General features: G+C 40.9%; 1 protein-coding gene across 3 annotated transcripts in view; it reads right to left on the reverse strand.

Moving 5' to 3' along the window:
* Positions 1–13,316, reverse strand: part of MAPRE2 (microtubule associated protein RP/EB family member 2) — a 158,918-nt gene that overhangs the window by 26,900 nt on the left and 118,702 nt on the right. For all 3 annotated transcript variants that reach the window (XM_044243170.1, XM_044243169.1, XM_044243168.1), the window contains 2 exons: positions 12,161–12,306; positions 8,900–9,113 (listed from right to left, as the gene is read on the reverse strand). In XM_044243170.1, coding sequence (XP_044099105.1) covers positions 8,900–9,113; positions 12,161–12,306 — 360 coding nt within the window. The remainder of the gene's footprint in view (positions 1–8,899; positions 9,114–12,160; positions 12,307–13,316) is intronic.

The raw sequence follows: 13,316 nt of genomic DNA on the forward strand, positions 1-13,316 counted from the left end.
AAAACATCACAATGTCTATGATACAATCCAAAATTAATCAACCTATGAAGAGCCAGGAAAATGTGACACATTCTCAAAGCCGACAGATGCCGGTCGTGAGGAGGTCAGAATGGTGGAATCAGCAGACATGAACTTTAAAGCAACTACATAACCACACTCAGTGAAAGATGGTTGTAATAAATGAAAGGCAGACAATATCAACAGAGAAAGAAAAAAGTGAATTACCACTGAAAACATGCAATAGTTGAAATTTTTAAAATGCTCAATTGAAGAGAGGGGACAGAGGAAAAAGAGGGTAACCTGAAGCTGTATTATGTAGAGAAGAGGAAGAATGTTGGGGGAAAAGTGAACAGCACCTAAGGAAACTAAGAAATAATTTCAAAAGCTCCAACATATGGATAAATGGTGTCCGAGAAGGAGAGGACAGAGAGAATGGAGATGAAAAAATATTTGAAAAAATGGCTGAAAATCTCCTAAATATGGTAAAATACATAAGCTTTGGGATTTGAGTAGCTTAAACGAGCTCCAAAACAAGGTAAATTCAAAGAGAACCATGGTTAGGCACATCCTGGGCACTCTACTGGAAACCAGAGATAAAGGGAATCTGGAGCCGCCCAGAGAAAACCAACTTCCTGCCTGCCGGGGAAGAAGGATTAGAATGAGCAAGCACTTCTTATCTCTGGAGGCCACAGACACTGAAACAACAGCTCTGAGGGGCACGAAGAAAGGATGATCCGCTGGAGTTCTTTATCTACGGAAATTTTCAGTAATAAAGGTAAAATAAAGACATTTACAGAGAAAGGAAATTAAAGAATTCGTTGCCACTGGACCTGTTCTGAAGAGAAATGAAATCAGTAGGGAACTCAGGTCTATAGGAATGACTGAAGACAAGGGAAAATGGTAAAAACCTGGGGGGAAAAGCCCCCTATTTTTTCTTTTAATTTCTTTAAAACACATATGATTGGTTAAAATAGTGCTGCCTCATAGAAAAGGAATGTTAATCTTGTAATTTAAAAATTTAAGGACATTTATTTAATATGTGCAAATACATACAATATATACAGAATATAATTTCTACATGTGATCAATGAAATTATCCAAAGCCAGCAAGCCTTTTACACACACAGCACATTTCAGTACAGAACAAGCACATCTGAAATGCTCAGAAGCCACGAACTGAGCAATGCCACCTTAAAGCCGAAGTTGTGACATTGCCGTGCGGGATTTATGATGCATGTGGAAGTAACAGACAGATGACAAGTATAACAAAGGGCAGTGAGAGGAAGGGCTGCCAGGATTCCACATTTTACATGAAGAGATAAAATATGATGTTTAAGTCCACAGTGAAAAGGTAAGTATATATATTGTAATTCTTAGAGCAACCACTAAAAAAAGTTAATGCGAAGAGATATAGGTAGAGAGGCAACAAATTTGGAAGGAATGTACAATACTTTTTAAATTCCAGAATACGGATATGGCACCTAAGGCACATGCAACAAAAAACAGTCAGTGGGACTCCATCAAACTAAAATGCTTTTGCTTTAGCAAGAGAAACCCTCAACAAAGTGAAAAGACAACCTACAGAGTGGGCAAAGTATTTGTAAACCATGTATCTGGCAAGAGATTAATATCCAAAATACAATAAAGAACTAATATAACCCAATAACAAAAAAGCAAGCAACTCACCTCCATTTAAAAAAGTGGACAAAGGACCTTAACAGACATTTCTTCAAATATGTATGAAAGGCCAATAGGTGCATGAAAAGGTGCTGAACATAAGCAATCATTAGGGAAATGTGAATTAAAACCACAATGAGATACCACTTTATGCTGATCAGAGCAGCTATCAGCAAAAGAAAAGAAAGAAGAAATGCTGGCGAGGTTGTGGAGAAAAGGGCACCCCTGTGCCCTGCTTGCTGGTAGGGATGGAAATTGATGCAGCCTCTAGGAAGACCATAAGGAGGATGATCAAAAAATTAAAAATACAACTACCATATGATCCATCATTTCTACTTATGGTTATTTATCCAAAGGAAATGAAAAGAGCAACTCGGAAAGGTATCTGCACCCCCATGTTCACAGCAGTGTTATTTACAATGGCCGACAGACATGGAGATAATCTAAACATCCATCAATGGATAAATGGATAAATTGTGGGACAGACACACATAGGAATATTTTTCTGCCATAAAAGAAACAACAAAATCCTACCATTTGCAACAACATGGGTGGACCTTGAAGGCATTACGCGAAGTGAAATAAATCAGACAAAGAGAAAGACTGCTCGATCTCACGGGTAGACTCTCTAAAACAAACAAACCACCAAACTCAGAAAAAGAGATCACACTTGCGGTCACCAGAAGCAGAGAGCAGGGGGAACTGCAAGAAGGTGGCAAAAGGTACAAACTTCCAGCTGTAATGAAATAAGTAAGTGCTAGGGATGTAACGTAAAACATGACGGCTACAGCTAACACTGATGTATGATCTCTCGGAAAGTTATTAAGAGAGTAGAGCTGAAAAGTTCTCACCACAAGGAGAGATTTGTTTCTTTTTATTGTATCTCTATGAGAAGATGGATGTTGGCTGAAGCTATTGTGGTGATCACGTCACAATACGTGTAAATCAAACCATCATGCTGTATGCCTTAAACTCATACAATGATATACATCAATTACTGTAAAATAAGACTAAAAAAAAAAAAAAAAAGAAAGAAAATCACAAGAAACAGAAGCCCCTGGGTGGCTCAGTTGGTTAAGCATCCAATTCTCAATCTCAGCTCAGGTCTTGATCTCAGGGTTGGGAGTTCAAGCCCCATGTTAGGCTCCAAGCTGGGTGTGGAGCTTACTTTAAAAGGCGGGGGGCGGCGCTGGGGGAAGAGAAACAAAAACCAGAGGGGACAAGCAGAAAACAAGTGATAATATGGTAGACCTAAATCCAGCTGAATCAATAATTACACTAAAATTGTAATGGACTGGATACTGCAATGTCCAGATATTATGAGAATGAATAAAAAGGCAAGACCCAACTATATGTTTTTTATAAGAGATACTTCAAATATAAAGTCAAAGACAGATAGAAATTTAACTTATCACAGGGAAAGATACACCAAGCAAACAGTAAGCATAAGAAAGGTAGAGTGGCTGTTTAGTATCAGATAAAATAGACTTCAAAACTAAGAGTTTTGGAGTGCCTGGGTGGCTCAGTCGTTAAGTGTCCGCCTTCCCCTCAGGTCAGGATCCCAGAGTCCTGGGATCAAAGCCCGCATCAGGCTCCCTGCTCAGGGGGGAGGCTGCTTCTCCCTCTCCCACTCCCCCTGCTTGTGTTCCCTCTAGGGCTGTCTCTGTCAAATAAATAAAATCTTTAAAACAAACAAAAAACCCTCTAAGTTTTAACAAAGATCCAGACGGATACCTCATAAAATCTGAAGGTCAGTTCACTGGAATGACTTAATCATAAATCTGTATGCATCTAACAATGGAGCCCTACAGACAGAAGACAAGAAATGAAGAGAAACTGAAGGGAGACAAGACAACTCCACAATCGATGTCACACCCTCTTCACAGCAATTGTTAGAATTAGACAAAAACAAAAATGAGTAAAAACATAGAGGATTTGGGTAACATTATCCACTACCTTGATCTAACTGGTATTTCTAAAACACTAACCAACCAACAACTGCAGAATACATATTCTTTTCAAGTGCACATGGTACTAAGAGATGCCATATATTGGGCCATAAAATCTGTATCAGAACAAGGACAAAATTACGAAACTGCCACATTTCACTGCCTCTTCTAAAAACACATAGAACAAACTTTTTGGGAAAGTAAAAGCAACTCTTCTTTCCCCCAAAAAAGTGACAGATAATGCTTACTTGGATTACAGGTAGTCAACAAATAAACCAATTAACCTGGTCACCTTGTTAAGATCCCAGGAACAGCCATAGAGAACCCAAACTAAAGATAATTGAGAAAGCAGTCACATATTCATAGATTTGGAAAAATACCATTAGGATTTCTTTATAGCTACATTTAGGGATTTAAGTATGACTGTTCAAATCCTTTATCCAACACTATACTTCTTAGGTTGTTTCCTTTTTGAAACCATCTAATATTTCTATTGATCTCATTTTAAGGCTGGAACACTCAAGTCCCCAAGGAAAAGAGAAAGCACAGACTCAATTTCCATAGCAACTCTAAATCCATCACACTATATTTGTATATGAGAGTTTGATTTAAATACATTAATATATGTGAATTTGCAATGTGTCTGAGCTGTGGTTGCTATAGGAACCGCAACTTTCCATTTCCTTTCAAGTTTAGGAAGTGCTCACACTTAACAGCTCAATCCCCTCACCCTGATGGCTCTCTTGAGTTGCAGATTAGGCTCATCGCAATGCTCTTACAAACATCCTGACTCACGCTGATACGTGCACTCAAGAGAGATCTACCATCGTGAAAATGTCTCTTCTAATACCTACTCCTCCTTGGTAGATCACAAGCAATTAGAGATGCGATTCTGCAGAATGTGGAGAGAACAACTTGCCGGGCAGCCTCTGCTTAAGCCAAAGCCGGCTGTAGGTACAGGAAAGTCACTCAACCGCACAGATACCAGTGGGCTCTGTGGCTTCTCTGAAGGTGCAAAAGATATTCTGTGTCTGTTAATGAACTGGCAGAAAAATCCAGCATGTTCTCACAACAGCCGAATGCACCGAATGTGTGCTTTATACAAAAGCAAACAACTCACGGAGCATGGCTATAGAAGTCTGTAGGATGAAAAAAAAATTTTTTTTTTTTGCCAAGGTAGATAGCACTTAATTATCAACATGTGGACGATCCATTCCATGATGGCATTTCCACTCACATATGGGCCCTTTGGCACAAGATGCTCGGAGCGCCTCCTGCTCCTCGTGGATTACAGTCAGGACATGCAAGTTACTTTTAATATCGGCCTAAGGAAGTATCTGGGGAGAAAGATCCACTGCGAAATGAAGAATCCCAAAGCGAAACGAAAAGACAAGGGTGATCTCCTGCTTTTGATTATAGCAGCCATTGCTTACTTCCATTAATGCGGATGGTTGAGAAAGGACAAGGTTTAGAGGCGGGACAGAAATGACTTCTGAACGTCCCCGACACGGCATCACTGTGATGTGGGTTGGAGAATTCCCAGGGAGAGGACCCTCACCTCAGCGTCAAGCACATTGTCTTCAACTTCGGATGGACCAAATCGGACTTGTATACAGAGAAGATGGCCCAGAATGGTTTCAGACCAGAGGCAGGAGGCCACTTTAGAGACTGGAAGTCATTCATGGCGGAGATGATTAACAGAAAGTTAAACAGAATCTTAAGAATTAGAAGGTGGGGGGGCACGCCTGGGTGGCTGGGTGGGTTAAAGCCTCTGCCTTCAGCTCAGGTCATGGTCCCAGGGTCCTGGCATCGAGCTCTGCATTGAGCTCTCTGCTCAGTGGGGAGCCTGCTTCTCTCTCTCTCTCTGCCTGCCTCTCTGCCTACTTGTGATCTCTGTCTGTCAAATAAATAAATAAAATCTTAAAAAAAAAAAAAAGAATTAGAAGGGGGGCTCTGAGTGTATCAATTAGTACATGCTGGTGTCCCACCCACTCTGAGGGATACGGAGAGGTGTGGAGCTATGTGATTCTCTAATAAGGCATTCGGGCTGTTGGGCGGTTCAGCAAGCTTTCTGAAGTCTTTTGGCTCTTCCTTTACTGATGCTTACATTTTCTATTGCTATCAGTGGCCTCCCTGCCCTGACACGTGATGTGTGGAGAAAACATACCCCCATGTTTGTTATAATCATACATTTTTTTTTAAAGATTTTATTTATTTGTCAGAGAGCGAGCGAGCACATGCAGACAGAGTGGCAGGATGAGACAGAGAGAGAAGCAGGCTCCCTGCTGAGCAAGGAGCCTGATGTGGGACTCGATCCCAAGACGCTGGGATCATGACCTGAGCTGAAGGCAGCCGTTTAACCAACTGAGCCACCCAGGCGTCCCATAATTATACATTTTACATCACAGATTTGACAATACCTATTCTGACTCTTGGAAGACATGTTGACTTACATTTTCTTGGCTGTATTCCCAAGAGTTGGATACATGACCTCAAGAAAAATGAGGTCTTACTGTCTTTATAAGAGCCTTTCACTTACTATAGCTTTTAAAACAATGTTCTACATGTGGTGTATACCTTGCTATAATTTTTTCCACACTATAGTTTTTCCATCCCACAATGTCCAAGAGACAGAACGCATTTTAATAAAAAGGTTATGATTGGTTTGACTTTTGAAAATACCCTTTCCTTCTGATTAAGACCAATGAGGTGCACATGGTCAAGGTATTAGGAACATAAGTCGTAAGAACTACTGCCTTCTGGAACATTAAAAGCCCTATTTATTACCTGTTGACTTTAATGTGTTTCCTGAGCTTTGTCACTGGAGAGGTTAAGCTCTGGAAGAAATGTATTTCTGTTTCAGGTTCACGGACATTCTATCAAACAGCACACACTTCTCTGCGGCTTCTGAGAAAGACCAGTGGGGGAGCTGCTAGAGAACAAGGCCAAGGCAGCAGCACGGGCGGTGGGGCTGGGGGAGCAGGAGCAGTGGTGCCAATCCAAGGACACGCTGTGATTGTGGAAGAAAAATAAATTTCTGAAGCCTGTCTGATTTCACTACTAAAAAACGTGGGGGAAAAAAAAAGTAGCAGTGGAGTTTTAAGATGGATCTGTACACCATTAAGAGCTCTAGAAAAAGACCCTAAGATGAGAAATGCCAGGTGCCCTGAGTCTCCCCTCCTGCCCATGTCCTCCTATTCCATTTGCTACCAAATCCCCCACACTGGACAAAATACACCACTCTTCTTCTCTACCCACATCTATTGCACTGATCAAGTTTCTGAGACCAAACTTGAAGTCCAATTTGAACCACCGTAAATTTTTGTTCCCCCAAACTCCTTGTGGCTTCACCCAACCTCTCTCTCCCCAGCACTTGTTAAAATAAAAATAAAAATAAAATTCCCCTTCCTTTCTAAGTTTGTATCAACACATTTGACCTCATCTTCTCCCTCTGGTTTACGGGTCCTGGCTCCACAAATTTTGCCTTTTTCTTATCATCAAATATTTCTCCTCCCATGGAACTTTCTCTCACCTTACAAAACTGCCCGTTGTGCCTTGTCCTGAAAGCAAACGAAAACAGATCAAGGACAACACCATGCTCCTTCCAATCTCACTTCTTGAGACTGTCAGCTTTTCCCACAACTCAACGTTTTTCAACATTTTTTCCTGACAAATGTGGTGAAGGCGGAGTCTACTCTTACTGCGTGACTTTACCATTTGTGAGTGAGGCCACGCTCCTATCCAGTCTCCTGGAATTTAGGTTTATGCACTCAGCATCTTAACAGACCTGTTCTCTCAAGGATTATTCCTCACCTCCTGGGAGCCCGATATCTTTGGCCTCTTTTCAGGCTTCATCCTATTTGATCTCTCCACAATTAATATTCTGCATTGCTGGTGATCCCTCTTTCCAGAAATTTCCTACTGTTCATTGTCTGATGCTGAGTCTTCCTAGTTTTCTCCCTGATGTTCATGTCTTTTTTTCTCAGCTTCCTTTTTTTCCCTTTTCCAGAAGATCTGTGCTTAGCTTAGTTTATTTTATATAAAGTCATTCACTCTATGGCTCCAAAGTTGGATTTTTATGCTATCTTAATCTCCTTCCTCAAGTCCTCTACCAATCTGGGTCCCATCATTCCACTGAGTGACCCCTAAGTTGAGAAATCCAATGGACTCTTCCCATCCTCATTTTACTTGACTCCTCCACAAACTGAGACATTGTTGGCCATTCTGTTCCCTTCCTTCTGCTTCCTTGACAAGTCATTCCTTCATTTCCTTTAATCTTTTTGGCATCTTCCCTCCTCTTGTGCAAACCCTTCCTTGTCTGCCCAAACACAAAATGCTAGCATTCTTCAAACCAGTCTTCCCCCTTCCCACTGAGGGCACACTGCCAGCCTCGATGACATGGACATGTGGGAGGCTCACAGAGGGACTCCCTCTAGCCTCTACAAGATGCTTGTATTGTTCAGTATTAGTATTTTTCCGGCCACCTCTTATCCATTCTGATTGGGCATAAATAAGGAATTTGTACTGTTTACCAAATTAAGGTTATTGGTTTAACAAGCATGAACACTAGTTTTTAGGATGGAACAAGTAGTTTCTGAGCATTTCATCGTTTAACTGTCCAGGACTGCAACTTGTGTAATAATGACCTCAATTTGTACAAGAACACCCTCCTGCTTGATAAAGTCTATTTTTTATGGAAGGATGTTTATATCTTTGAAAGATTTTATCCACAGAAGTTTAAAAGATTTTAAATTTCTAGGTATCCATCCCCAATGACTTCACTTTTGGACCAAGCTGGATACAATGAGGTCTTGCCGAATATTATCACACAAAAATTGGCACCAGCCATACAGGAGATACGATGCATATTTCATGACTTTCCTTTGAAAGAGTATATTCATATTTAAAAGCATAAATTGGTTCATATCCTGGTTTCTACAGCCAGCAATTAAGTCATAAAAATATTTCAGTTGAAATCTAAACAGACACTTGATATTTTTCAGAAAAACATACCAAGAAAATGAAATTGACCCCTGGAGTATGATCCTAACATGCAGCTTGAATGATAAAGAGTGAGTAACTCTGCCTTTTTAGTAGTTTAAACCACGATCATTAGACTTATTACAGATAAGGCACTGCTGGGAAGATAATGTGGTCAAATCCAGAGGCATAAAAAGCCTGCTGGGAAGAATCAACCCAACACAGGAGAGCGCAGATGAACCAGAGCCATTTCCCAAAAGGAAAGCAACTGTTGGATTTCCCTGTCCCGATACCTGCAGTGGGAGAGTTTGCGTGGTGAGACTTTTTGGGCAGGTTGAAGATCTGTTCGCCAGGGTCAGGGGGAGGGATTGCGTCTTGCCCTTGCCGTGCTTCCACAGGATCATACTCCTTCCCATCATAGTTAGCATCATAGAACTTCTTAAACCACTGAATGAAATCCAGGTTGTCCTGGAAACGCCCTTTCACCAGCTTCTCCACTGGGATCACCTGCAATACAAAATCGCCGTGAGTGATGACCCTGTGTGTATTTACCACAATCAAGGGGCTCCCTATAACTGTTTCGTACATGTCCACAATTACGGACTACTGGTCTCCCCACAGCTTCTTGGCTAGCTACGTTCTAGAATTCACTTTTTTTTTTTTTTCCATCATATTAAAGAAAAGTTAAACTAAAATGCTGTAAGTGGGGGTGCCTGGGTGGATCTGTGGGTTAAAGCCTCTGCCTTCGGCTCAAGTCATGATCCCAGAGTCCTGGGATCAAGCCCCGCATCGGGCTCTCTGCTCAGCGGGGAGCCTGCTTCCTCCTGCTTTTCTGCCTTCTTGTGATCTCTATCTGTCAAATAAAAATAAATTAAAAATAAATAAATAAATAAAATAAAATGCTATAAGTGGTTCTTTTGAATTATTTCATACTTCTGAACAAATGAGATGAAACCAGGAATACCCTTAGCTGTCAAGAGGGGCTGATCCTCCTCATCATGTATTTAATTACTCAAGCATCTCCCTGCAAAAATGGGCCTGGGATGTTCTGCTGTTTCAAGATTGATGGGCTTTCCATATTTCTTGCTAACATTTGATCTAGCAGTGCTGGAATGAACTCCTGTAAGGATTATAGCTACGAGGCAGAGTGAATAAGACTTAAATCAATGCAAACATAAGCTTATCTAATGGTTCATATGAAGCAAAAGAAACTTTCCTGGTTGTTGTTGTTGTTGTTTTGTTTTTACACAATACAAAGAGACGGGAATTAAAAACAACTGCCTGCGGGGCCCCTGGGTAGCTCAGTCGGTTAAGCGCCCGACTCTTGATTTCGGCTCAGGTCACAATCTCTAGGTTGTCAGATCAGCTACTTAGGAGCACAGCTACTGTGCCATGGAGGAGCAGAAGGACAGAAATGGGGTCTGACTGGGGGAGTCACTGAAGGCATTCTGCACTATAATCACCGCAGCTTCTGAGACAGATCTTGGCTCTTCATGGAGGAACTCTACTGGCAACCTAGATAGCCAATAGGTATTCCCTTTAGAGGTTGTGCAGGAACTTTCAGGATTATGACAGGATGAAATGTGGGGTGACTCATTAGCTTTACTTTGATGGGCAGCTATTTTTGAAGGAAAATGGAAAAAAAGGACTTAGTTATGCAAATTGTGCCATTACCAGGTTCTGACTTCCTCATTTTTGAGTGGGAATCCTAGCTGAATGTAGGCCACGAGAGCTATGAAGCTGGGGAGTGAGTCCGATCACAGCTACACGATTCGGACACAAACCCAGCATTCAAAGCACACAGCTTCACAAAGTAATAATATGAACAGAAGCCATATAAATTAAATTTTCAGCAAGGCTTTGCCACCTCAGGGGCTGGATACCACAGATATCCTAAAATGGATGATCAGGACCACTTAAAAATAGAGAAAGACCTCAAATATCAAAGACCATGGTAAGGAAAAAAACACCTGAAGCATTTTAGGCCACCCATTAAACTAAATCATTAGCAATGGATTTTTCCAAAATGTTTGTTGAAGCTAAAACTGAAAAGAACTCAAGTTATGGAGCAAAATAAAGAGAAACAAACTTTGGGAGAGGGGTACATTTTTCGCGAAGACTCTTCAGTGAGGGAGACTTGGATGCGGATCTCTCTCTTCCCAAGCTTCAATGAAGCCTGCCCACACGGAAGAATTCCTTCCACACATGCACTTAGTAGCTGACTTTTTATTGTGCTGAGGATTTTCATGTTTTCTGATTTATAACTTTTGTTTATGCCAGTTAATGATTTTTAAATACCTCCTTAGGGAATACGGCCCTTTAATTAACATGCTACTATATTTTGTTTTCTGCCAAACGTGAACATTTAGAACCAGTTTTAGATGATGGCACGACTACTACCTTAACTGTTCCAATTAAGGCGCTCACTTCTATTGCCTTAATTTCACATTCCCTATCCAAATGTAAGTTCTGGGGGGCAAAAGTTCAAAATCTGGGGTGGCAAGCAAATCTTCACACAGACACTTCCCACCTGCTGTCATGCTCTGACAAGCATTCACAGGGACGACTGCCTCTCCAAGGACCCTTGGGTGGAATCATAGCATATTAAGCTAGAAAGGCTAACAAAGGTGATCAAGGCCAGTCTCCCTGCGCCCGAATTTTATCTTCAACATTCTTAACAATGGCTCAGCCACTCTGTCTATGCTTCCACAGAATGTAGAACGCCCTAATTTGTTGCATAGCTATTTATGAGTGAGTGTTTCCTTTATGATCTAGGAGCATGTACGGAGAAGTAATACTGTTATTAAGTAAGGAGAACCTATGTAGCTTGGTTTCCAATGCATATGGAAGGAGCTAACTGGAAATTAACCACAGCAAAGGACATAGTTGAAATGACTCCAAAGGTTGAGCTGTTAGAGGTAAGTCTCTTGAAAAAAAAAAAAAAAACTATGAGAAAACCAGAGGCAAAGATTTTAATATTTGGTAAGAATGCTTTGGTTTAGGAAGATATTACGTTAAAAACATGTACGGTTTAGAAAACTTTTCTCTTTTCCTTTAACCTGTCTCTTGTAACAGTATTTACATTTTTTATTTCCATGGCCTAGTTATAGCTACTGTTGATGCCAAGAAGTTTTCGGTTTATTCTTTTTTTTTTCTCTTTCCCCTTATTCAAAATTCCTTTCTTCCCAAACTATTCCCTCTAAGAAATATATCCTAGATACAGAATATGGCTTATGTGTGTATTTGTGTAACAGAAAGCATGCAGATACGGAATATGGCTTATTCGCGTATTTGCATAACAGGAAGTAGGCGGAGACTGAGTGGACTTCAGCCATAATTCTTCAGCTGTAAGTTTAGAGATTTCCTTCAATGAAAGCCTCCTACAAATAAGGGAAGTGAGGGTTGATACTTTATGCTAGGCACAGACCCCAAACTACTTTGACAAGATCAAGATATATACACCATGGATACGTCTTTGCATTTCTGCATCTTGGCACAAAAACAATTTTGAGGAAAGACCATGCATTTTATGGAGGTCTAAGTTTGTTTCCTACCTTATCAACATTCATTCGCTTAAACGATGCTTGCAGAAGTTTAAAATTGTGAATATACTCATGCTCCAACTTTGCTTGAAATTTTACTTTCTTCAAACTAATGCAGCCCGGAAAGAGCATGTCCATAAACTGGCAATAGGCAGCTCCTGAAAAGAGAGGAGAGAAATACTGGTGTCAGTCTGACTGTAGCCAGGTGTGACTGAGGACTGCTGGCAGGATGGAGGGATCTGTGTGCTCCTCTCAGTGTGCTGCACCTCCCTCATTCATCCAGGCTGGGCATGAGGGGTGGGGGCAGGGGAGTGCAGGGGGATGGGCAGGGTGCAGGGCCATGACTCCAGGCAGCCCCTGCCACTCTCCCCATTCCTAACCACTGTGGTACTGACACTGGATTCACCAGAGCATGACCACATTCATGAACAGAGGACAGAAATACATTTATGCCAAGGAAATCAGGGTCAGAATAACTGTTCTTTGCTTCTATCATAAAAAAAGAAACATTTTTTTCTTCCATCTAGATGCTCCTGCTCCAAGGCATCCAAATATATAGATGGAAGAGAAAAACAAAGTTTAAACACAAGAAAACCGCTAAACTTCTCATGAAAGGCGTAGCTCAAAAAAATACACATGAAAATACAAATATGCCCAAGCTGTTTTATATCCACCTTGCAAAATGAGGTGAAACTGGATAACTAAACCATCTAATGCCAAAAACAGTTGTATCCTGATTTAATTTCAGGCCAGGGCGATGGGGTCCTATATTCACATGAAGGATGAAGACATGGAGACTTTGAAACTTACAGAAGCTGAGAGTCATGCTGTTTATGACCAAGGAATAAAAAGAACAGAAATGTTCAATGAGTCCCCTGAGGAAATGGTTCTAGAAAAAAGGATTAGTAAGTCATATATATATATATATTTATGAAGAACTCTTACATCATGACAATTTCCACTAGAAAATCCCAGAGAGATCATGTTTACTGATTCACATCTTCTTTAATAGTTAAGGCTATAGGCATTTACAAAGGATATTCAAAGCCAGCATGATTATTTTTCTTTTACAAGGAGGAAAAGCAATTGAGTGGCAAGAAGGGGAACAAGCTGGCATTTCTGTGTTCTCTTTCCTGCTCCAGATCTCTTGGTCTGTCTCTACAATGTG

The sequence above is a fragment of the Neovison vison genome, chromosome 3 (genome assembly GCF_020171115.1).
Source record: "Neovison vison isolate M4711 chromosome 3, ASM_NN_V1, whole genome shotgun sequence".
Taxonomy (NCBI): domain Eukaryota; kingdom Metazoa; phylum Chordata; class Mammalia; order Carnivora; family Mustelidae; genus Neogale; species Neogale vison.